We start from the raw sequence: 25,880 nt of genomic DNA on the forward strand, positions 1-25,880 counted from the left end.
AAAAGGGTAAAACAGATCAAGTGGTAGTGGTGCACATCTTTAATCCCAGCACCTGGGAGGCAGAGACAGGTGGATCTCTGAGTTCCAGGACAGCCAGGGCTACAGAGAAACTGTGGGGTAGGTGGAGAAAAGTAAAATAATGGACTTTGGTGATCTCATTGTGGCATAACTGTATAAAATAATAAGTTTGTTAATTATCTTGATTTAACTATTCCACAGTGTATATAGATATGCGTGTTTTTAAATATTGTGTTGTGTGCCATAAATGAAATTTTGTCAGTTTAAAAAAAGGAGTAAGAGCTCATGTGAAAAGTGGTTTTTTTTTTTAAATGCCTGCGTGTTTTGCTTGTATTGTGTATGTGCACCATGTGCTTGCCTGGTGCCTGTAGAGGCCAGAAGAGGTTGTTATATCCCCTGGTACTGCAATTGCAGAAGGTTGCTAGCTGCCGTATGGGTTCTGGGAACCAAATTTAGGTGTTTTGCAAGAACAGCAAGTACTCTTAAATCCTGTGCCCTTTCTTCAGCACTCCAAATTACTTCTAACCATAAGATAAAACCATTCTGAAACTCTTCAAGTACTATGCTGTTTGTGATTTTTCTTTTCTAAGTGTACATTTTTCTCTGTCTTCATTACCTACATGTTTTACCTTGCTATTTTTTTTAGTGTTAAAGTACAATATTGTCTTTTATTTGGCTAAAAGAGGCATAAGCTCAGCAGCTAAAGTTCTTCAGTCCTCATCTGACAGGAATCACCACTTTCTGCATTAACTAAGTGCTAGAGTTTTAGGAGGATAGGCCAGTGACTGGGTTATATCAAGAGAAAAACTATATGTTGTATTATATTCTATTATTTATCCTATAGTTTAAGATGTACTTATTTTCATTTTGTGTGCATGAGTGTCTTGTCTGCATGCTTGCTTGGTGCCCACAGAGTCCAGAAGGAGGCCTTGGATCCTCTGGAACTGGAGTCGTAAGGCAGTTGTGGGTTTCCATATCGGTGCTGGGAACTGCTGGTTCTCTGCAGGAGCAGAAGGGTTCTTAACCACTGAACCATTTCTGTAGCCTCCAGTTTATATTTTTGAAAGATCACTTTATCTGTTTTAAGCATGCAAAGCAAGAACAATTTCCTAAGTAATTGTTTATTGTATGTAAGAGAGAAAGTCAGACTCTTGACTGTCACTGTTCACTTGTGTCTTCTCCAAAGTGGTGTCACTTATACCTGCCTGTCTGTGTCCAGGCATTTCAAACTTTAGACCAGGACTGCCATATAAGAATTATCTAATGAGGTTGGAACTATGCCTGAGAATAGTAGAGAGCTAGGGACTGATATATAGCAATTTTAAGTCACTCTACAAATCACATATATTTAAAGGTAAATTTATATTCATTTTAAAAATCTTTTGTATTCTGTTGATTTTATAGTTCTGTCATGAGTACTGACAGTAACTCATTGGCACGTGAATTTCTGATCGATGTCAACCAGCTTTGCAATGCAGTGGTCCAGAAGGCAGAAGCCAGGGAAGAAGAAGAAGAGGAGACACACATGGCAACCCTTGGACAGTACCTTGTCCATGGGCGAGGATTTCTCTTACTTACCAAGCTAAATTCTATCATTGATCAGGTAATGTCAAACATTTGTTCATTAGTGTGTGTGTTATTTCTGGTCACCAGTTAATAACTTGTAGATTTCATACATTCTGAGAATCTCTTTAAGTTAAGTCCTATCTTTCTTATTATTCCAACAAAAAAGTTAGCCCCATTTGTGGAAATATTATTTATTTGGATACTTGACAAACTGTCTGAAACATCTTAGAATTTTAAAAGTGGCCTTTTTTTTTCTAAAGAGATTTCATATATATGCTTTTCGCAGTTGATTTGGATACTTTAATAGAAATCTTCAAGTCACCAATAATACTTTGTTATTACATTAAGGAAAAAAAAGTGTTAGCACTTCCCCTGGGTGTCATTTAACCAAAATCAAGGCCAGATTTGAATTCTGTGCTTGATATTCCCTATGTCTTCATCTTCTTTCTTTTAGATCTGTGAGTCAGAATCTGTGACTGCCTGAAGTCTGTCCTATAAATCTGTCCCTGTATCTGCATTTAACTGTGTGTCTATCTCTAACAAAGTGTTTTATTCTCTTTATTGAATGGTACAGAAGGCATCATATGGGGAAGGAATGAGAGATACTTTACAGAAATCTTTAACAGAGCTTTACAAGGGATTAGGTGTAGAGTCTGGGTGACCCCAACTAACCCAGATAGATAATAAGCAGTACTACAAAAACATCATTGCTTATCAGGCAATATATAAATATTTTATTCAATATTTATGGTATCTATTCATTTTGTAAAATTATTGTTAATATTGTTATTTATATCCTGACCACAGTTTCCCCTCCATCCTCTCCTCCCAATCCCTCCCCCACCTCCTCTCTGTCCCTTCCATCTACTATTCCATTTCCATTCAGAAAAGGGCAGGCCTTTTCTGATATCAACCAAACATAGCATATCAAGTTGCAGTGAGACTAGGTACCTCCTCTAGTATTAAGGCTGGACATTAACCAAGTATAAGAAAAAGGTCCCAAAAGCTGGCAAAAAAAGCCAGAGACAGCCGTTGCTTCTACTATTAGGAGTCCCAAAAGAAAGCCAAACTATACAAGTGTAACATATATACAGAGGGCCTAAGTCAGTCCCATGCAGACTCTCTCGTTGTCAGTTCACTCTCTGTGAGCCCCTATGAGCCCAGGTTAGTTGATTCTATGGGTTTTCTTGTAGTGTCCTTGACCCCTCTGGCTCCTATAATCCTTTTTCCCCCTCTTCTGCAGAATTCCCTGAGCTTTGCTTCATGTTTGTTCTCTGTATCTGTTTCCATCAGTTGCTGGATGAAGCCTCTTTGATGACAATTATGCTAGGCTCCTGTCTACAAGTATAGCAGAATATCATTAGGAATCTTTTTTTGTTTTTTTTTTTTTTAATGTCAATTGTGTTTGGTACTATCCTATGTCTCTAGGCTGTCTAGCCTCTGGGTCCTGGTGCTCCAGGCAGTGTCAGTGGTGGGCTCCCTCTTGTGGCATGGGTTGCCCACTCCCACAATTTCTGTGCCATCTTTACCCCAGCATATCTTCTAGGCAGGACACATTATAGGTCGAAGGTTATGTGTCTGGGTTGGTGTCCCAATCTCTCTACGGTAAGTCTTGCCTGCTCACAGGAGGTGGCCAGTCAGGATTTATATATATCCATATATATATATATATATCCCCTAGTGCTAGGAGACTTAGCTGGTGTCACCCTTTAGATTCCTGGGAGTTTCCGTTGCACTGGGTTTCTATCTCACTCTGAAATGCCCTGTTTTTCCAGTACTCTCTCCTCCATACCCCCACCTGATTGCTCTTGTTCCCATCCCCCTCTTCTCCCTTGAGCCCTTCTTTTTACCTAGCTTCACTGGGTCTGTGGATTGTAGCATAGTTATCCTTTATCCTTTTCTTTTTCTTTCGTTTTTTTTTTTTTTTTTTTTTTTTTTTGGTTTTTACAAGACAGGGTTTCTCTGTATTATTTTGGAGGCTGTCGGACCAGCCCGGCCTCAAACTCACAGAGATCCGCCTGCCTCTGCCTCCCGAGTGCTGGGATTAAAGGTGTGTGCCACCACTGCCCGGCATAGTTATCCTTTTCTTTACAGCTAATATCCACTTATGAGTGAGTGTATACCATATTTGTCTTTCTGGGTCTGGGTTGCTTCACTTAGGATGATTTTTTTTTCCTAGTTCTATGCATTTGTCTGCAAATTTCTTGATGTCATTTTTTAAACAACTGAATAATACTCCATTGTATAAATGTACCACATTTTCTTTATTTATTCTCCGATTGAGGAACATCTAGGTTGTTTCCAGTTTCTGACTAAAATAAAGCTACTGTGAACACAGTTGAGCAAGTGTCCTTGTGGTGTGATGGAACAGCCTTTGGGTATATGTACAAGAGTTATACAGCTATTTCTTGAGATATATCTATTTCAATTTTCTAAGAAACTGGGTGGCTATTCATTTTATAAGATTGCTTTCAGCCTCTATTTTTGTTGGTTTCAGCAAATGATTATTAGAGCATTCATTGAATAGTGAACAATTTATGATTACAGTTATGCATTAGCTTACATTATAAAAATTGATTACACGGGAACCTGAAGCAAGTAAAGTTGATTGTTAAATGATTCTCTTAAAACAGGTAAACAAACAGACTGAGTATACAGTAGAATAGCAGTTTTAAGTCTTTTTTGTTACTTTCAAGACAGGGTCTCCCTATGTAGCTTTGACTGTCCAGGAACTCATCATATAGAGCAGGCTACCCTTGAACTCACCAAGATTTGCCTGTCTCTGCCTCCCTAGTGCTGGGCTTAAAGACATGTACCACTATGTGCTAGCCCAGTCTTAAGTCTTAAGTCTTAGGTGACCTCAAGGAATATTATTAACTCTGGTTATGAGGTTCAGCAGAAGTTAGTCTTGTAGAGCATACGAAATATTTTCTTAATAATGCATCACCACAACTTTTGACTAATGGCATGAGATTACCATGCTTATTAGAAGAAGCATAGTATTATAATTCAGAAAAAGGTGTTCATGCTTTCAGCGCAGATCAGAATGCAATTTTAAAAGTTTAATAAGAATTAGATTTAGGGAGCATGCAAATTCTAGAGTGAAATGATCTTTTAGCTTGTATGCATTTAGTTTTTTTAAACATACAGTTTTCTTTTTATTTTTCTGTACACTCACACCTTTCCCTCTTTTATCATCACCCTCGTGCTATTGGAAACAAGGTTTTCCTATGTAATCCTCACTGAGTTAGAATTCACTATATAGCCCAGGCCGACCTAGAACTCTTGATCCTCCTGCCTCAGCTTCCTGGGTACTGGGAATATAGGTATGTGACACCATTTCCAGCTCCTCTTCTTAAAGATACTATATAAATAGTATCAGAAATATTACAATGCACTTACCAATAAATGTAGTAAAATATATAATACTTCTGCATAGAATTCTATAAAATATTTATTATAAGAAATAAAAGTGATTTCATTAAGTAGAAAATTATTAGATTTTCATGTGTTCAAAGAATTAATATTGTAAAGGTACATGTTTTCTCCAAACTGACCTATACCTTCCAATATAGTCCTAATTAAAATCTCTAGCTTTTCAGACTAACACTGTTATGGAGATACAGTTCACATATTATAATATTTATATATGCAAAATTCAGCTGTGTTTAGGGCACTCAGAAATATGTGCACTGTCACCATGGCCAATTTTAGAACACCCTCATTATCTCTAAAGGAAACCTGTAGTGTAGCCATCCTTTTCTACCCTCCTCCTAGCCAAAAGCTGCCACTAATCTGCTTTTGTGACTGCAGATTTTACTTTCTCTTATAGTCCATGAAATATCATCCTTAATGTATTATTAAAATGTCTAAAATTATCCAAGTCTTAACAGCAATAATAGTTTTTCTAGCAATGTTTTGTGAGGTTTTAGGATTAGACATTCCAACTGAATTTGAAGTGGTAACTTATAGTTTGTTTAAATTATCTTATTTTATGTGTATGGGTGTTTTGCCTATATTGTATATGTCTATGCACCGTGTATGTTCCTGGCACCCACAGAGGCCAGAGAGGACACCGGGTCACCTAACACTATAGTAACAGATGGTTGTGAGCAGCCACGTAGGACTATGAATTGAACCTGGGTCCTCTGGAAGAGTAGCTAGTGCTTTTAACTGCTGAATCATCTCTCCAGCCCCATATCATTTTATTTATATTTAACTTACAACAGAAGATGTTGAGCACATTTTCTTTATTTTTTTATTACTTTAATTTTTAAATAGCTTGCTTCACATATCAATCCCAGTTCCCTCTCCCTCCTCTCCTCCCCGCACACCCCTCACCATCACCCCCAGCCTCCTACCCTATCCCCACTTCCTTCCACATAGGAGATATCTAGAGTCTGTCATTTCGCTAAGGGCAGGGTCCAGGCACTCCCCTAAGAGTCCAGGCTGAGGGATCATCCCTCTTTGTGTTATGGATACACGAAGTTCGTTTATATGCCAGGGATAAATACTGATCTACTGCCCATGGCCCCATAGGTTGCCCAGGCCTCCTCACTGAATCTCACACTCAGGGGGTCTGGATCAGTTCCATGCTGGCCTCCCAGCTGTCGGTCTGGGGTCCAAGAGCTCTCCCTGTTCAGATCAGCTGTCTCTGCTGGTTTCGCCTGCCCATTCTTTGCCAATTTGCTCATCGCTCCTCTCTCTCTGTCACTGGGTCCGTGGGTTCAGTTCAGTGTTTAACTGTGGGTGTTTGCCTCTGCTTCCATCCGTCACTGGATGAAGGTCCTCCCACCGTGTTCCCAATCTGTTCAGGAGATCTTGCCTCATTCCTCTTCTGTGGGGTACCATGCATATCTCTCTTAGGTTCTTTCCTGTTTCCCAGACTCTCTTCTGTCAGTGGCATTGCAGACTGGAACTATCCTGATCCATGCCTAAAATCCATATATGAGTGAGTACATACCGTGTTTGTCTTTTTGTGACTGGGTTACCTCACTCAGGATGGTTTCTTCTAGTGCCATCCATTTGCCTGCAAATTTCAAGATTCCATTATTTTTTCTGCTGAATAGTACTCCATTGTGTAAATGTACCACATTTTCTCTATCCACTCTTCAGTTGAGGGGCATCTAGGTTGCTTCCAGGTTCTGGCTATTACAAATAATGCTGCTATGAACATAGTGGAACAGATGTTCTTGTTGTATGAATTTGCATCTTTTGGATATATGCCTAAGAGTGGAATTGCTGAGTCCTGTGGTAGATTGATTCCCATTTTCTTGAGGAATCTCCATACAGATTTCCAAAGTAGGTGTACAAGTTGGCACTCCCACCAGCAGTGGAGGAGTGTATCCCTCTCTACACATCCTCTTCAGCATAAATTGTCTTCAGTGTTTATGATTTTAGCCATTCTGACAGGAGTAAGATGGTATCTCAGAGTTGTTTTGATTTGCATTTCCCTGATGGCTAAGGATGTTGAGCACTTTCTTAAGTGTCTCTCAGCCATTTTAGACTCCTCTATTGAGAATTCTCTATTTAGTTCTATACCCCATCTTTTAATTGCATCCTTTGGTGTTTTGGAGACTTGCTTCTTGAGTTCTTTGTAAATTTTGGAGATCAGCCCTCTGTTAGATGTGGGGTTAGTGAATATCTTTTCCCATTCTGTGGGCTGCCTTTTTGTTGACTGTGTCCTTTACCTTACAGAAGCTTCTTAGTTTCAGGAGGTCCCATTTGTTAATTGTCGATCTCAGTGTCTGTGCTACTGGTGTTATGTTGAGGAAGCGGTCTCCTGTACCAATTCATTCCATGGTACCTCCCACTTTCTCTTCTAAGAGGTTCAGTGTGGCTGGGTTTATGTTGAGGTCTTTGATCCATTTGGACTTAAGTTTTGTGCAAGGCAATAGACATGGATCTATCTGCAGTCTTCTGCATGCCAATATCCAGTTATGCCAGAACCATTTGTTGAAGATGCTTTCCTTTTTCCATTGTACAGTTTTAGCTTCTTTGTCAAAAATCAAGTGTTCATAGGTGTGTGGGTTAAAATCAGGGTTTTCAATTCAATTCCATTGGTCTACCTGTCTATTTTTGTGCCAATATGCCAAGCTGTTTTCAGGACTATAGCTCTGTAATAGAGCTTGAAGTCAGGTATGGTGATGCCTCCTGAAGCTCCTTTATTGTATAGGGTTGTTTTGGCTATCCTGGGTCTTTTATTTTTCCATATAAAGTGGATTATTGTTCTTTTAAAGTCTGTGAAGAATTGGAGCACCTTTTCTTATAGTCTCATTGGCCATATGCATAGTTTTTTGTGAGTCTGTTCAAGTTATATGTCTTTTTGTTATTGTTGTTTGAGACCTTTTTTTTCTTTCTTTTGAGACAGGGTTTCTCTGTGTAGCCCTGGCTGTTCTGAAACTCACTATGTAGACCAGGATGGCCTTGAACTCAGAGATTCACCTGTCTCTGCCTTCCAAGTGCTGGGATTAAAGATGTATACCACCCCATTATATGTCATTTTTAAGGACAGCCTATTTGTTTATTATCCAGTGTGCCAGTTACTTATTATGCTGTAAACAAGTCTGTTGGATTGCAAATATGATAGATCCCTTCATGAACTAGCTTTTAATATGTAGCTAAATGACTAAAATAATAAATGCCTATTCAATAACTTTTTTATTCCTTCTTTCTACCTAGTCACTTTTTGGAATACTTATAGCAATGATAGTAGGGATATGTTATCTTTGGAGTGCAGATAAATAGACATTCTAATTTTTTCTTTTTTTTTTTTAAGAAACAATCTTATTTTACATATCAATTCCCCCATTCCCTCCCCTCCCATCCTCCCATGCCCCATCCCCACCTCCCCAAACCCACCCCCACCTACTCCCCAAGGATAGAGAGGTTCCCCACCGGGGACCATCAAAGTCTGTCACTTTATTTAGAGGAGGGCCTAGGCCCTCTTTCATGTATCTGGGCTGCAGTAATATCCTCCCATAGGGAATGGACTCCTAAAGTCCATTTGTACTGTAGGGATAAACACTGGCTCCACTGTTAGAGGCCCCATAGGCTACCCAGGCCTCCTAGCTGGTACCCACATTCAGAGGACTTGGTTCAACCCAATACTCTCTCCAAATCTATACTGGCTCCCTCTATCAAGGCATCTCCTTTCTTGGCCTCCTTTATTCCTTCCCTGTCTCAGTCTTCCTGATCCTTCCTGTTCTCCTCCCCCTTCCGTTCTTTCCCTCCTCTTCTTCCCCTCCCAATTTGCTCAGGGGTTCTTTTCCCCATCCCCTTCTTTGGGGAACCATGTGTTTTTCTCTTGGTGTCCTCCTTGTTTCCTACTTTCTCTGGTGGTGTGGATTGTAGGCTGGTAGTCCTTTGCTCTATGTCTAGTCCATATATGAGTGAGAACATACCCTGCTTCTCTTTCTGTGATTAGGTTACCCCACTCAGGATGTTTTTTCCAGTTCTATCCATTTGCCTGCTAATTTCAAGATTTCAGTGTTTTTTTTTTTTTTTCATTGACTAATACTCCATTGTGTAGCTGTACCACTTTTTCTCAATCCATTCTTCGGTTGAGGGGCATCTAGGCTGAGTTAAGGGTTGGGAAAAGATTTTCCAAGCAAATAGCTATTTTAAAAATAGAGTTTATCTATATTTGATTGTTTCAGTTAATGGTGAATGACTATTTGAGTGTTTAAGGGAAATTAGTTGAACAAGATATCCTCTTTAAAGATATATCACACTAGACACAAAATTGCATATTGCAGAGTGAACTGTAACTTTAATATGAGTGGGGGCATTGTTTGACTATTTGGGGGATGGGGTGATTTATGCCCTTCTTCATCCACTGTGGACCCTTCTTACTTTATCAATATCTAGTATAAAGAATTAAGAGGACTCTTTATTGAATCAGCAAATGTACATATGTAAAATATATAGTTGGATAAATTTTGACAAGTATTTATATCTCCATACAACCACCATTTCATTCGATGTGTCATCATGCCCTTTTCAGACAGCCTTTATCAGTTGCCCGCTGTGAGGTAACTGATGTGTTGATCGCTGGCATCTAAGCATAATTCTGTTTTTCTAGGACTTTGCATCAGTGATCACACAGTTTGCTCTCTTGGGACTCTGAGATTGTTGTGTCCATTCTGTTGCCTCAGTCAGTCAGTCAGTCAGTCAGTCAGTCATGTTTGTTTGTTTTTTACTGATTAGTGTTTTGTTGTTGTGTGTACTACAGTTTAATTCCACCTGTTGCTTAATCATTTAGATTTAATGCATTTTGTTATTCTGAATAAAAATGCTGTGGCCGGGCGGTGGTGGTGCACGCCTTTAATCCCAGCACTCGGGAGGCAGAGGCAGGCAGATCTCTATGAGTTCCAGGCTGGGCTGGACCGACAGTCTCGAAAACAATACAGAGAAACCCTGTCTCGCAAAAACCAAAAAAAAAATAAAAAATAAAAAAAAATAAAAAAAATAAAAATGCTGTGGACATTCTTACAAGTCTTTCTGTGGTTGTGTTTATAGTTTTCATTGGGCATGCAAATTACTGGTGAAAGGATAGTTATTTGTGTAATTTTGTAAGAACCTGTAAGTTGTTTTCTGTAGTTGAGCCATTTTTAACAAAAAAATTCATTAGATATGTATGAGAAGTCTACTTTTTCTAATAGTCTCTCTAGGATTTATATTATCATTTTAATAATATTAGCCATTTATAAGTGAGCATGAAGAAGTATCTAATTGCATTCCTGACAATTAAGGCTGCTGAGAACTTTTTAATGTACTTATTGACCATTTATATATTTATGTGGGTTATATATAATATATAAGCATGTATATGTAACAATAATTATATGTAATATAATTATAATTTTTTATGTATATAATGACTACATATATACATATATAATGACAAATCCTTTTTAATAAATTTTATTTAAATTAGAAACAACTTTATTTTACATATCAATCCCAGTTCCCTCTCCCTCCCATTCTCCCATGCCCCCCACCAACTCCCCCATCCCATCCCCAATCCACTCCTCAGAGAGGGTGAGGCCTTCCATGAAGGATCTTCAAAATTTGTCATTTGGAGCAGGGCCTAAGCCCTCCCTTATGTATCTAGGCTAAGAGAGTATGCCTCCATGGGAAATGTCCTCCCAAAGTCCGCTCCTGCACTAGGGATACATCCTGGTTCCACTGCTAGAGGCCCCATAGACTGCCTAGTGCACCTAGCCAACACCCACATTCAGGGGGTCTGGTTTGGTCCTATGTTGGCTCCCCAGCTGTCAGAGTAGGGTCCATGAGTTCCTACTTGCTCAGGTCAGCTGTTTCTGTGGGTTTTCCCAGTGTGGTCTTGACCCCTTTGTTCGTCACTCCTCCCTCTCTGAAACTGAATTCCAGGAGTTTGGCTCAGTGTTTAGCTGTGGATCTTTGATTCTGCTTCCATCAGCTACTGGATGAAGGCTCTAGGGTGGCATTTGAGGTAGTCATCTTTCTCATTATAAGGGAAGGTCATTTGAGGTAGCTTCTCCACTATTGCTTAGGTTCCTAGTTGGATGACCACTCCTTTTCTGCAAGAGATATGTACTATGATACTGGATGAGGTAGGTAGCACTAAACTATATATATATTTTCCATCCTATATGTAAATATATGTGGTGGAGTATGATTTATAAATTAGACACAGTTAAATATAAATAATACTTGATAAAATAGAGCAATTATGGCAATGTACCTTAATAAAATTTCTTTAAATTTTGTGAGTTATTTCTTGAATATTTGTTATTTACTATAGTGACTGTTGGTAGCCAAAACCACAGAAAGTGAAACTATGGAGAAGATGGACTATTGTGTCTTCTTTTGTGAATGTCTAAGTTCATTCCATTTTTGAAAGTCTAATTTTTCTTATCATCCATTCAGTTCTTCATGTATTAGAGATAGAAGTCTTTGTTAACATTCGAATGTTTTCTTTGTAAAGGCCCCTTCCTCTGCTTCCCTCTATTCCCCTTTCCTCTCTCTTGTGTTTTCTTCCTTTTCTTTTTTAAGATAGGGTTTCAATAGGTAGTTCATGTCTGCCTCTAATTCTCCATCCTCCTTCCTTGGCCTACCCAATACTAGGTATGTGCCACTGCATCTGGCTGCCTTTTCATTTTTTAAGTGCTTTCTTGTTTTTAAATGCTAGGGATCAAACTCAGGGCCTCTTGAATTGAGGCCAACACTAAATAAACCACTGTACTATACCACCAGCCTTTACAGGGTCTTCAGAAAAATAGTTTTCTCTTTTACATTGGTATTTTCTGTTCTAAAAATTCATGTTTTGCAACCCCAAAGTTGTAAGGTATTCTACTTTTAAAGCTATTTTAATTCCTGTATTTATTTAATTTTATGGTAGTGTTGGCTATCAAAGCCAGTTTCTCATGAATACTAGATAATCATTCTACCAAGTGACCAATTTTTCTCAGCCTTCCTACCTTTTAGCCTTGTTTTTAACCTTAGATCTGTGATCCAACTTAAAATAACTGTTTGGGTAGAGGGTCCGGTAGGTATTACCATTCCTTTTTTTATTTCCTTTTTTTATTTTAGTTTTTAAATTCATTTTACATACCAACCACAGTTCTCCCTCTTCTCCTCCAAAATTCCCTACTACTCCCCCCCATCAATTCCTCAGAGAGGGTAAGGCCTCCCATGGGGAGTCAACAAAACCTGGCACATCAAGTTGAGGCAGGACCAAACCCTGCCCCCTGCATCAAGGTTGGCCAAGGCATTCCACCATAGGGAATGGGTTCCAAAAAGCCAGCTCATACACCAGGGATAAATGCTGGTCCTACTGCCAGACTAAGCCACACAGTTGTCACCCACATTCAGAGGGACTAGTTGGGTCCCATGCAGGCTCCCACCTGTCAGTCCAGAGTTTATGAGCTCCTAGCTTCCATCAGCTGTCTCTGTGGGTTTCCCCATGATGATCTTGACCCCCTTCCCCATCATATAATCCCTCCTCCCTCTTTTTGACTGGACTCCAGGAGCTCCCTCAGTACTTGGCTGTGGATCTCTGTATCTGCTTCCATTTGTTACTGGATGAAGGTTCTATGATGACACTTAGGGTAGTCACCAATCTATTACAGGAGAAGGCTGGTTCAAGTACCCTTTCCACTATTGCTAGGAGACTTAGCTGGGGTCATCCTTGTGAATTCCTAGGATTTTCTCTAGCACTAGGTTTCTCCCTAATCCTATAATGGCTCTCTCTATAAAGATGTCTCTTTCATTGCTCTCCCTCTCCATCCCTCTCCCCCAGCTCAACCATCCTGTTCCTCATGTTCTTACCCCCCATTCCCTCCTCTCCCTCAACCCCCAGTTTACTCAGGAGATCTTACCTATTTGCTCTTCCTAGGGCAAGCCATGCGTGTCCTTCTTAGGGTCTCCTTGTTACCTACCTTCTCTGGGCCTGTGGATTGTAGGCTGGTTGTCCTTTGCTTTACATCTAGTATCCACTCATGAGTGAGCATATACTGTATTTTTCTGAGTCTGTGTTACCTCACTCAAGATGGCTTTTTCTAGTTCCATTTGTCTGCAAATTTCATGATTCCATTGTTTTTAACAGCTGATTAATGCTCCATTGTGTAAACGTACCACATTTTCTTTGTCTATTCTTCAGTTGAGGGGCATCTAGGTTGTTTCTAGTTTCTGGTTATTATGAATAATGCTTCTATGAGTATAGCTGAGCAAGTGCCCTTGTGGTATGATTGAGCATCCTTTGGGTATATGCCCAAGAATGATATTGCTGGGTTTTGAGGTAGATTGAGTCCCAGTATTTTGAGAAACTGCCATATTGATTTTCCAAAGTGGCTGTATGAGTTTGCACTCCCACCAGCAGTGGAGGAGTGTTCCCCTTAGTCCACATCCTCTCCAACATCAGTGTTTGTGATCTTAGCCATTCTGACAGGTGTAAGATGGTATCTCAGAGTTTTTTTGAGTTGCATTCCCTGATGACTAAGGATGTTGAGCAATTAATGACTTTTGGCCATTTGAGAGTCTTCTGTTGAAAATTCTCTGTTTGGATATGTACCCCATATTTTAGTTGGATTATTTGGTATTTTGATGTCCAGTTTTTTGAGTTCTTTATATATTTATTTTTTAGATCAGCCCTCTGTGAGATGTGGGGTTGGTGAAGATCTTTTCCTATTTTGTAGGCTTCCATTTTGTCTTATTTATGGGGTCCTTTGCATTATAGAAGTTTCTCAGTTTCAGTAGGTCCCATTTATTAATTGTTGCTCTCAGTGTCTGTGCTACTGGTGTTACATTTAGGAAGTGGTCTCCTGTGCCAGTGCACTCAAGAATACTTCCTGTTTTCTCATTTGTCAGGTTCAGTATAACTGGTTTTATGTTGAGGTCTTTGATCCACTTAGACTTGAGTTTCATGCATGTTGATAGATATGGATATATTTACATTCTTCTACATGTCGATTTTCAGTTTTGTGCCAGCACCATTTGTTGAAGATGTTTTTTTTTTCATTGTACAATTTTGTCTTCTTTGTCAAAAATGGGTGTTCATAGGTGTGTGGATCAATGTCAGGGTCTTCAATTTAATTTCATTAATCTGTTTTTATGCCAATACCAAGCTGTTTTTAATACTATAGTTCTATAGTAGAACTTGAATTCAGGGATATTGATGCCTCCAGAAATTCCTGTATTGTATAGGATTGTTTTGGCTATCCTGGGTATTTTGTTTTTCCATATGAAGTTTAGTATTGTTCTTCTGAGGTAGTACCAATACTCCTCAAATTGTTCACACAATAGAAACAGAAGAACCATTGTCTGTAACAAGCATTCTTCCCACCAGCCTGGTCCCATTGTCATGTTAGCCCCAAATTAACACACAGGAGGCTATATTAATTATGAAGCTATTGGTCATTTGCTTGGTTTCTAATTATTAACTCATAACTGCTAATCTGATTGTTTCCACCTGGTCTTCTCTTACCGGAGAAAGGGGTCTGGACCTCTTACTTCTCCTGCATCCTACATCGTGACTGCCTGTGCCTCAGTTTCCCAGAATCCCCTTTACTCATAGTCCCACCTATCTTGCTTCCCTATTGGCCAACAGTGCTTTATTTACATATACATAGAAGGAATTCTCCCATCAATTGTCTAACTCTTTTTATGAGATGACAGTTACCTTGATAACCAAACCACACAAAGATATAACAAAGAAAGGGAATTACAGACCAATCTTCCTCATAAACACTGATGCAGAAATACTCAATAAAATACTGGCAAACCGAATCCAAGAACACATCAAAAAAATCATCCACCATGATCAAGTAGGTTTCATTCTAGAGATGCAGGGATGGTTCAGCATATGAAAAAAAAACAACACATGATCATCTCATTAGATTCTGAAAAAGCCTTCGACAAAATCCAACACCACTTTATGATAAAGGTCTTGGAGAGATCAGGGATACAAGGAACATACCTAAACATAATAAAGGAAAAATACAGCAAGCTGACAGTCAACATCAAACTAAATGGAGAGAAACTCAAAACATATTGTGTGGGGATCAAGATTCACTAGGCTCAGTAAAGGTTAAGTTTATTCGGGTAGGATGCACTTAAACAAGAAGCGGGTGACTGCCACAGAGCCTCTTCTTTTCTCTCTGAAAATGCTGGTGACGTTGTTGAAAGCATAACACTGTAGAGGAATCAGAGAATACCCAAATAAACTGATTTATGCCATGTTCATGGACTGAGAGAGCTCAGTAGTGTCAGTTCTTTCCAAATTAACTGTATACTTAGTGATCTCTATTTGGACTTTCAATTCTTTACACTAATCTGTTGTCTTTTCTTTCACTCACAATGCACTGACTCAATTAATATGGTTTTTAAATAAAAGTAAATCTAGAGGTAGTGGGCCAAGGCCCTTACCACCAAGCCTAAAACCTAATGACCTGACTCAATCCTTAGAACACACATGGTGGAAGAAGAGAATGGGCTTCTGCAAGTTATATAACCTATGATCTCCACACACTGCATCATAGCACAAGTACAACCCCCCAATAAACAAACAAACCAATAAATAAATGTCTTTTAAAGAGTAAATCCAGAAACCAGGTCATGTAAATTCTCCAGTTTTATTCTAGTTCGTCAGCAATGTCCATTCTCTGTCCTTTAGATTTCTATATAAACTTTATTCAGTTTGTCATTTCTGTAAAAATGCTCAATATGCTTGGGATGGTGTTGAATCCATAAATCAATTTGGAAAGAATTAGTACTATTGATTTCTCCTAGTCTATGAACGTGGTATAAATCTGTTAATTTGGCTCTTTAATTCCTCTGCACTATTATGTTTTCAATATAGACATTGTGTACATTTTTTATTAAATTGGTTCAAATATTTTATTCTCTTTTGATGTTATTACAAATGTTATTTAAAAATTTCATCTTCCTGTTTGTTACTTATAGAAATAGAATTGTACCTTTTTGTTAAATTCATTTATTGGATCTCAAAATTGTTCTGTAAACTCAGGATTTTTTTTTGTGTTAGCAACTATGTCATTAGTATAATGACAGTTTAATTTTTTTCCTCTTTATACCTTAATTTTTCTCCTTTTTGGAATGTCTTCTAGCCTAGCACAGAAGCAGATAGAAGTGATGGGTGACACTGAACTTATAGCCTTGTGTCTAATCCAAGGGAAGTGCATATGTTTCCATTGAATGTGTTTTGAGCACAGTGCTTCTTAGTTGCCTTTGATCAGAATGAGGTTTTTTTCCTGCTTGTGGTTCACTGAGAGTTTGTAGCCTTAATGGATGCTGAGTTATGGCACATGTCTTTTCTACGTCTGTTGACACTATCGTTATTTTTCCTTTTAATTCTTAATGTGGGTGAAGTACACAGATGGGTTTTAAATGTTGCACTAAGTTAGATTTCTGTAATGAGCACCATTCGTTATTTATTATACATAATTTTAATCTATTAAATAAGTTATTCTTTTTTAAATGGCAAAAGAGCTTCTTTTTAATGGTAAATGATGACAAATTTTATGTTTATATTCATATACATACATTCGTGCATGCATACACACATGCAAGGTAGGACGTGATTGGGTTTGTGGGTTTCTATACATTCTGAGGGCCTGAATATTTTTTTCCCTTTTTAAAAGAATTTAGATTAGAAAGAAGCTTCTTTTACATGTCAATCCCAGTTCCCTTTCCCTCCCCTCCTCCCCTACCCCCCACCTACCTCCTATCCAATCCTCTTTCTGCTCCCCTGGGAGGGTGAGGCCTTCCATGGGGGAATCTTAAAAGTCTGTCATATTATTTGGAACAGGGTCTAGACCCTCCCCCATGTGTCTAGGCTGAGGGAGAATCGCTCTATGTGGTATGGGTTCCCAAAGCCCATTCAAATACTAGGGATAAATACTGATCCACTACCAGACGCCCCATAGATTACCCAGACTTCCAAACTGACATCCTTGTTCAGGGGGTCTAGAACGGTCCTATACTGGTTTCCCAGCTATCAGTTTGGGGTCCATGAGCAACCACTTGTTCAGGTCAGCTGTTTCTGTGGGTTTCTCCAGCCTGGTCTTGACCCCTTTGCTCATCTGTAACTGGATTCCAGAGTTCAGCTCAGTGTTTAGCTGTGGGTGTCTGCTTCTGCTTCTATCAGCTACTGGATGAAGGCTCTAGGATGGCATATAAGGTAGTCATCAATCTAATTATCGGAGAAGGGCATTTAACGTAGCCTCTCCACTAATGCTTAGATTGTTAGTTGGGGTCAACCTTGTAGATCTCTGGGTATTTCCCTAGTGCCAGATTTTTCTTTAAACCTATAATGGCCCCCTATATTGTGGTATTTCTTCTCTTGCTCTCTTCTATTCTTCCCCTGACTCAATCTTCCTGCTCTGTCCTGTGCTCCTCTGTCCTCCTCTTCTCCCCTTTTCTTTCTTCTAACTCCCTCTCCCCCCATGTTCCCAATTAGCTCATGAGATCTTGTCCCTTTCCCCTTCTCCAGGGGACCATGTATGTCTCTCTTACGGTCCTCCTTGTTTCCAAGCTTCTTTGGAAGTGTGGATTGTAGGCTGGTACTCCTTTGCTCTATGTCTAAACTCCATATATGAGTGAGTATATGCCATTTTTGTCATTTTGTGACTAGGTTATCTTGCTCAGGATGGTTTCTTCTAGTTCCATCTATTTGCCTGGGAATTTCAAGATTCCATTGTCCCGTGTGCTCATCATCCCGCCCCCCCCCCTTCTGAGTAGTACTCCATTTTAAATGTACCACATTTTCTTCATCCATTCTTCAGTTGAGGGGACATCTAGGTTGCTTCCAGGTTCTGGGTATTACAAATAATGCTGCTATGAACATAGTTGAACAGATGTCCTTAGTGTATGAATGTGCATCTTTTGGGTATATGGTTAAGAGTGAAATTGCTGAATCTTGTGGTAGACTGATTCCCATTTTCCTGAGGAACCACCATACTGATTTCCAAAATGGGTGTACGAGTTGGCACTCCCACCAGCAGTGGAGGAGTGTTCCCTTTTCTCCACATCCTCTCCAGCATAAACTGTCATTGGTGTTTTTGATTTTAGCCATTCTGGCAGGAGTAAGATGGTATCTCAGAGTTGTTTTGATTTGCATTTCCCTGATGGCTAAGGATGTTGAGCACTTTCTTAAGTGTTTCTCAGCCATTTTAAATTCCTCTGTTGAGAGTTCTCTATTTGGTTCTGTGCCCCACTTTTTAATTGAATCCTTTGGTGTTTTGGAGACTAGCTTCTTGATTTCTTTGTTCATTTTGGAAATCAGCCCTCTGTTAGATGTGGGGTTGGGGAATATCTTTTCCCATTCTGTAGGCTGCCGTTTTGTTTTGTTGACTGTGTCCTTTGCCTTACAGAAGCTTGTCAGTTTCAGGAGGTCCCATTTATCAATTGTTGATCTCACTGTCTGTGCGACTGGTGTTGTGTTCAGGAAGCGGTCTCCTGTACCAATTTGTTCGAGGGTACTACCTACCTTCTCTTCTAAGAGGTTCATTGTGGCTGGATTTATGTTGAGACCTTTGATCCATGTGTACTTAAGTTTTGTGCATGGTGATAGACATGGACCTATTTGCAGTCTCCTACATGCCAGCATTCAGTTATGCCAGCACCATTTGTTAAAGATGCTTTATTTTTTCCATTGTATAATTTTAACTTCTTTGTAAAAAATCAGGTGTTCATAGGTGTGTGGGTTAATATCAGGGTGTTCAGTTCAATTCCATTGGTCTACCTGTCTATTGTTGTGCCAATTCCAAAGTGTTTTCAGGAGTAAAGCTCTGTAATAGAGCTTGAAGTCAGGGATGGTTGATGCCTCCGGACATTCCTTTATTGTATAGAGTTGTTTTGGCTGTCCTGGGTCTTTTGTTTTTCCATATAAAGTTGAGAATTGTTCTCTCAAGGTCTGTGAAGAATTGTTCTGGGATTTTGATGGGGATTGCATTGAATCTGTAGATTGCTTTTGGCAAGATTGCCATTTTTACTACCTTGATCCTACCTATCCAAGAGCATGGGACATCTTTCCATTTTCTGGTATCTTCTTTAATTTCTTCCTTTAAAGACTCAGAGTTCTTACTATACAGGTCTTTCACTTGTTTCATTAGCATTACCCCAAGGTATTTTATGCTGTTTGTGGCAACTGTAAATGGTGATGTTTCTCTGATTTCTTTCTTAGCCCATTTATCTTCAGTATATAGTAGGGCTACTGTTTTTTGTTTTTGTTTTTGTTTTTGTTTTTGTTTTTAGTTTATATTGTATCCTACCACTTTGCTGAAGGTGTTTATTAGCTGTAGGCATTCCCTGGTAGAGTTCTTCAGATCACTTATGTAGACTATCATATCATCTGCAAATAGTGAGTCTTTGACATCTTCTTTTCAATTTGTATCCGCTTGATCTCCTTTTGTTATCTTATTGCTCTAGCTAGAAATTCAAGTACAATATTGAAGAGGAATGGAGAGAGGGGCAGCCTTGTCTTGTTCCTGATTTTAGAGGAATAGCATTGAGTTTCTCTCCATTTAGTTTGATGTTGACTGTTGGTTTGCTGTATATTGCTTTTATTATGTTTAGGTATGTTCCTGTTATCCCTGATCTCTCCAAGATCTTTGTCATGAGTACGTGTTGGATTTTGTCAAAGACTTTTTCAGCATCAAGTGAGATGGTCATGTGAGTTTTCTTTCTCAGTTTGTTTATATTGTGGATTACTTTGATGGATTTTTGTTTGTTGAACCATCCCTACATCCCTGGGATGAAGCCTACTTAATCATAGTGGGGTGATTTTTCTGATGTGTTCTTGGATTCGATTTGCTAGTATTTTGTTGAGTATTTTTGCATCAATGTTCAGGAGGGATATTGGTCTGAAGTTCTCTTTCTTAGTTGCGTCTTTGTGTGGGCCTGACTATTTTTATTCTATGTGAGTGGTTCACTAATTCCTGGTCTCCAGGACTCTTGGCTTCGTGCAGTAAGAACAGATTGCTTTTTTTTTTTTTTTACTGGGGATAGAGGACAAGAGACTTTTTCATTCTTTGCTATCTTTCACACTTTTAGGTGAAGCTGGTAGTTATTTCTGTCCTCTAAAAAATTAAAAATTTCAAGCAAGTATATATTGTATGTTGAATATATTCCCCATATTTTTTGCCCTTCTTTTTTCCTTCCTCCCACAGTGTTTCTTAAAAGTACAACTTTCTTTGAAATGTAGGTTTCTTATGAATCTTAGTGAGATTACCTCTGTATTACTAAGCCATATCTATAACTGTTTTTGAGACAGACTTTTCTGTTGTTGTTGTTGTTGTTTTGTGTGTGTGTGTGTGTGTGTGTGTGTTTATATTGAGACTGGGTCTCTATATATTTAGTCCTAATTATCCTGGAACTTGGTATATAGGCAAGTCTAGCCTTGAATTCAGAGATCCTCCTGCCTCTGCCTCCCAAGTGCTGGAATTAAAGGCTTGTGTCACCATGCCTGGCAATACCTTGTTTTGTTTTGTTTTAAACTAATGCAATAGTTAAGTGGAATTTTAAAGTGTAATGACAGTTTTGAGGGCAATAACACATATCTACAATTTTAGCACATGAATACAAATATAGGAGGATCACTGTAAGTTCAAGGTCATCTGTGCTGCATAGTGAGTTTGAAACCAGATTGGGCTGCATAATAAAGCCCTGTCTTAAACAAACAAGCAGACAAAACATCATGATAGATAAATGGGAAGTAAAAATACTGTTTTTCAAAGTGATGTGTACAGAAATAATCATAATAGGAAATCTTTTTATCAAAGCTGAAAAAAGGTACAGACTTACTATGTTTCCTTTAGCTCTGTAGCTATACAGTTAAGATGGAAAAAAGATTAGATAATCCTAATGAAACTTTTTAATATATGTATATTATTCATATATTAGAATACAATTCTTAGAGAAGAAATGAATACTAGCAATGTGTTAATATGCTGTTGCCATATTATGTTTTTACATTTGGAAAGTTAAATTTAATTAGTATGCTAAACATTCATTTGTACTGACATTGAAGACCTTCAATGACTTTGTATTACTTGTAGCTACAGTCCATGTTCCTTGATGTCAAACATTCCTTGACAAGGTCTCCACTGATGCCTACCTTTGAGTTTCCTAGATATGTGTCTGGACTGGGATCTCAATCTTTCCTGACTCATTTGTCCTTCTCTTTTCTCCTGTAACTACTGATCCTGAATGCCTACAATGGAAAGAGTTATGCCTGGTATTTGCCAAGTACTTGTAACTTGTTTCTTGAACTGAATTGAGAAAGTGACATCTCAGTGAGAATGATTTCGTTAATTATTGTTGTAAGGGAAAAATTTAAAGGCATGATCTAACCTTTTTCTCTTTTAGAAATGAAGACAAAATTGTAAGTATTAAGTAAGGGAAGGTATAGACTCATTTCTGTATGTCAGGTCATTAGAAAGCCAGAGAATGGCTCTGTGTATGGTCTGTGTTGCCTGATGTGGTATGTGTGGATCTGCATGAGGGGACAACCTTATTTCTAGATACTATAGTTGGTATGCATACTTTGGATTTGGGGAGATAGAACTAGGGATTCATTTGACATAACTAAGCCCTACTTTTCCAGAGTGCCTACAAATAAGAGAAAAATATTTATGGGTCTCGAACAAAATTATATATGAAGTTTCTCTGAGAACCAGAAGGATTAAAACAATTTAGAGATATATGAAACTTTAAAAAGTAATAGAACCGGGGCTAGTGAGATGGCTAAGTGGGGATAGGTGATTGCTACAAAAGCCTGGTGTGCTGGGTTTGACCCTTCAGAACATATGTTCTGGGGTGGAATGAGAGAAACAACTCTACAAAGTTGTCTTCTAACATGCACACATACACTATGGCATGTGCACACAAATAAACAACAGCGTTCTTCTCATTACTAGGGAGAGCTACCTCAATAATGAGTTGTATTAGAAATGTGCTAATTAATTATGAGGTAAAGAATTTTTGTATTAAGGTGTCAATGTATTCCTCCTCCCCACCTAGGACTGCTGTTCTAGTGTAACAGGGTCAAACTGCAAAGATCTATATTTGCTCCCACCTCATCCTTTCAAGGGCTTGTGGTTTATAAGTTTGCATGGTGAACTGGGGGCATTAGGCATGAAATCCTGAGAGGGGAGAGCAGTTGTTTCAGGAAGAACTGGGTCATGAGCCTCACAGAGCAGATATTGCTAGAGCTAGGCCTTATATGGTAGGAAGGCATTAGGGATGATCCAGATCATGTTGAGCAGCAGGGGAAGACAGGGATGGCTGTTCACATAGCAGTGATGATTTGTCAGTGTACTGCTGTAGAACAAGGACTCACTTACCAGGACAGTCTGTTTAGTTAGAATCCACTAAATACTCTGAAAAATTAATGAGCTAAGAAGTTATTTACTTTATTTAAGACCGGAAATCTTTCTTTAATTCCTTTGACTTTTCTGCCTGCTACAACAGGGGCTCACTCTGTTCATTCCATTATTACTTCATTAAAGCTGTGGTTGTGAATGTTACCAGCACCCTCCAGTTGCTAAAGACTTTTCAGCCATCATTTTATACAGTTCAGAATGACAACTTTCATCCTGTTGAATGCCTTTTCTTTCACTGCTCTGTATTGTGATTTCTCTGGTTACACCACTCTCTGTAATAACAGTCTGTCAATCTGCTCAGCTGGCTTACTTCATTCAGCCTGCCCACCCTTACTTCCTTAAAGACTTTAGGAGCTCTGAGTACCATTGTCACCATTTCTCTTTCAGTATTCTGCTTGCTCTCTGGAAAACCTCACATATGTCCCAGATGACTTTCATACCTAAGTTCCAGGTCTATATATTATCTGTCTATTAAAAGTTGTCTTCATTTAGACACCTCCCCACTCATTTCAGATTGTATATGTGTAAAAAATGAACCAGGGCTAATGAGATGGCTCAGCAGGTAAAGGCATTCACTGCTAAGCCTAATAGCACATGCACACTAAATATAATTTTAAAAATTTTAAGCCAACCTATCTTCTTTATCCTAATCTAGTACCCTTCTTAGGTTTTCTGTCTTTGTGGAAATATTATCAGACACCTAGTTACTTAAACTAGAAACCTATGAGAAGTCATTTTTTCCCCTCTGTGCATCATTGAAAATAAATTGTGAGACATTTCAGTTCTACTATATAGTTTCTCATATGTTTCTGTGTTTATTTGTTGAGTTACTTAGTCATTAATCTCACAGATGGACTCTTCCCAATTACCACAATTATTCCCAACAAATCTGTTTGTGTCATCCTACTCCCTTCCTCAAAGACTGTCATGAGAAGGAATAACTCCAAGCTTAACTGTTAAATACTTGACCACCATGTCCCAGGTTTCCCAGGTATAGCTGTCGAGTTGTAGTCCTACTTTAATATTTCTGATCGTTGTTCTTTTATTTTTCAGACTCCTACACTGAATATCAATTCCATACTAGGGTTCAGTTCCATACTGGGAAATTTACTGATACTACATGCCTTCTATTGTTCTATTTGTGTGTCTTTTATGAACAAATTAAAGGGACCTTTTCCAACATGGAAAATTTACTTTGAAAAGGATTATATAACAAGTCCCTTGAATAGAATGTTCAGTCAATATATTTATCTTCACTGATAAATATTTCTATATATATTATTAATATTGCTTTCACTTTTAAAATTATTTTGTTTCACATTTAGCTACATGAAGACTTTACATTCTTTTAGTAACCTTGTTAGTTTACTAACTTACAGGCTTCATTTTTTATTTTTACTTAACAAGTCTGTTTTTCAGACTTATGATGAATTCTTGCAATGTGCATGTAGCAGTAACAGCTCTTCTTGGAAATACTAGTGAGAATGTGCTAAATACCATCACATAATCTTACATTCTTCTGTGGTTGGAAAGCTTATAAATTGATAAGTCTCCACAGTTTGACTTGGACTTGAAGTAGGTTAATTTGATCCTCTGTTTCTCAAATGTAATTTTTTTTAAGGATAAAAATTGTTTTTGGTTCAGTTGAATACAGGATGTTAGGAATAAATGTGTCTTGAGCCCTTAGAATATGAAAGACTTTTTTGTTTCTGACACAGGCCCTGACATGCAGAGAAGAACTCCTGACTCTTCTTCTGTCGCTCCTTCCCTTGGTGTGGAAGATACCTGTCCAGGAACAGCAGGCAACAGGTATGTCCCTTTTTATAGATCACTTGAGCTCTCAGAGCCCATTGGTTCATTTGCAAAGCTACTTCTGCCTGATTGCTTAATGCAGCTTCATAGTAGTAGATATTGTGGTGATTTATTATATACCCAGTATGAAAAGTTCATTTGGAAAGCACAAATTTATTTCTTCCACAAGTAATATTAAAAAACATGGTGCTTCTGAGAGGCTTACACAAATGACAATAACAAAATGCATGAAGAAGCAGAATACTTACTGAAAGGAGTTACTAAGTATCCTGTAGCATTAGGAAAATGGGTGGTAAAGAGTTTGAAGAAAGGAATTAAAGCTCTTTGCTTAAAGACTGCTATCACCATTGCTCTAAAAGTGACTTTTGCAATATTTTCTTTAGTTCAGTTTTTCTAAATTTTGCTTTTGAAGGGTAAATTTGAAGTCATTGTTTTTAGGCTAAGTAGAATTATAACATGAAGTCAATAAGTAATTTTGATTTCTGATTTTTAAAAATTATTCATTTGTAAGTACATGAAACTTTACTTCAGTGGAAAGACAAACAGGTTTCCCCCCTGGATCCATTTCTAGAATTGTTTGATAATCTCCTGGATTAATAATAGTCTTCTTGTATTATATTTTAATACCTTGTCTATAATGTATATTTGACATAGAGTTCTTTTAAGGAAGATATTTAAAGACTTATAATACTATTTATTGACTTACTAACTACTCTTTTGGGGTTTTGTTTTGTTTTTTCTTGAGTTACCTAAGAGTGGATTACTGCCATTTTAGGAAAGTTGTCTTCATTACTGGCATCTTGTATTTTGATGGAACTGGTCCCTTTTTTTCAGATTTTTAAAATTTAACTTAGAAACAAGCTTGCTTCACATGTCAATCCCTGTTCCCTCTCCCTCACCTTCTTCTCTGCCTCATGAACCCCCTTACCCATCTCCTTTCTTCTCCTCAGGGAGGGTGAGGTCTTCCATGGGGGATCTTCAAAGTCTGTCATATCATTTGGAGCAGAACCTAGGCCCTTCCCCTTGTGTCTAGGCTGAGAGAGTATCCCTTTATGTGCAATGCGCTCCCAAAGTCCATTAGTATACTAGGGATAAATACTAATCCAATGCCAGATGCCCCATAAATTGCCCAGGCCTCCTAACTGATACCCACATTCAGGGGGTCTGGGTTGGTTCTATGCTGGTTTCCTAGGTATCAGTTTGGGGCCCATGAGCAATCCCTTGTTCAGGTCAGCTGTTTCTGTGAGTGTCTCCAGTCTGGTCTTGACCCCTTTGCTCATCACTCCTCCCTCTCTGCAACTGGATTCCAGAGTTTGTCTCAGTGTTTAGCTGTGGGTGTCTGCTTCTGAGGTCATCAATCTCAATATCAGGGAAGGGTATTTAAGGTAGCCTCTCCACTATTGCTTTGTTTGTTAATTGGTTTTATACTTGTAGATCTCTGGGTATTTTCCTACTGTCAGATTTCTCTTTAAACCTATACTGGATCCCTCTATTATGGTATCTCTTATCTTGCTCTTCTCTATTCTTCCCCTGACTCAACCTTCCTGCTCCCTCATGTGCCCTTTTCTTTCTCTTAGCTCCCTCCCCCCATGCTACCAA

At 38.5% G+C, this 25,880-nt stretch overlaps 1 protein-coding gene across 4 annotated transcripts in view; it reads left to right on the forward strand.

Annotated features, from left to right (window-relative positions):
- Lyst (lysosomal trafficking regulator) overlaps positions 1-25,880 on the forward strand; it is a 165,957-nt gene that overhangs the window by 21,087 nt on the left and 118,990 nt on the right. For all 4 annotated transcript variants that reach the window (XM_040755607.1, XM_040755606.1, XM_040755610.1 and 1 more), the window contains exons 3-4: positions 1,423-1,621; positions 24,188-24,278. In XM_040755607.1, the coding sequence (XP_040611541.1) occupies positions 1,430-1,621; positions 24,188-24,278 (283 nt within the window). In that variant the 5' untranslated portion in view covers positions 1,423-1,429. The remainder of the gene's footprint in view (positions 1-1,422; positions 1,622-24,187; positions 24,279-25,880) is intronic.

Source organism: Mesocricetus auratus, unplaced genomic scaffold, assembly GCF_017639785.1.
Source record: "Mesocricetus auratus isolate SY011 unplaced genomic scaffold, BCM_Maur_2.0 Super-Scaffold_100013, whole genome shotgun sequence".
Taxonomy (NCBI): Eukaryota; Metazoa; Chordata; class Mammalia; order Rodentia; family Cricetidae; genus Mesocricetus; species Mesocricetus auratus.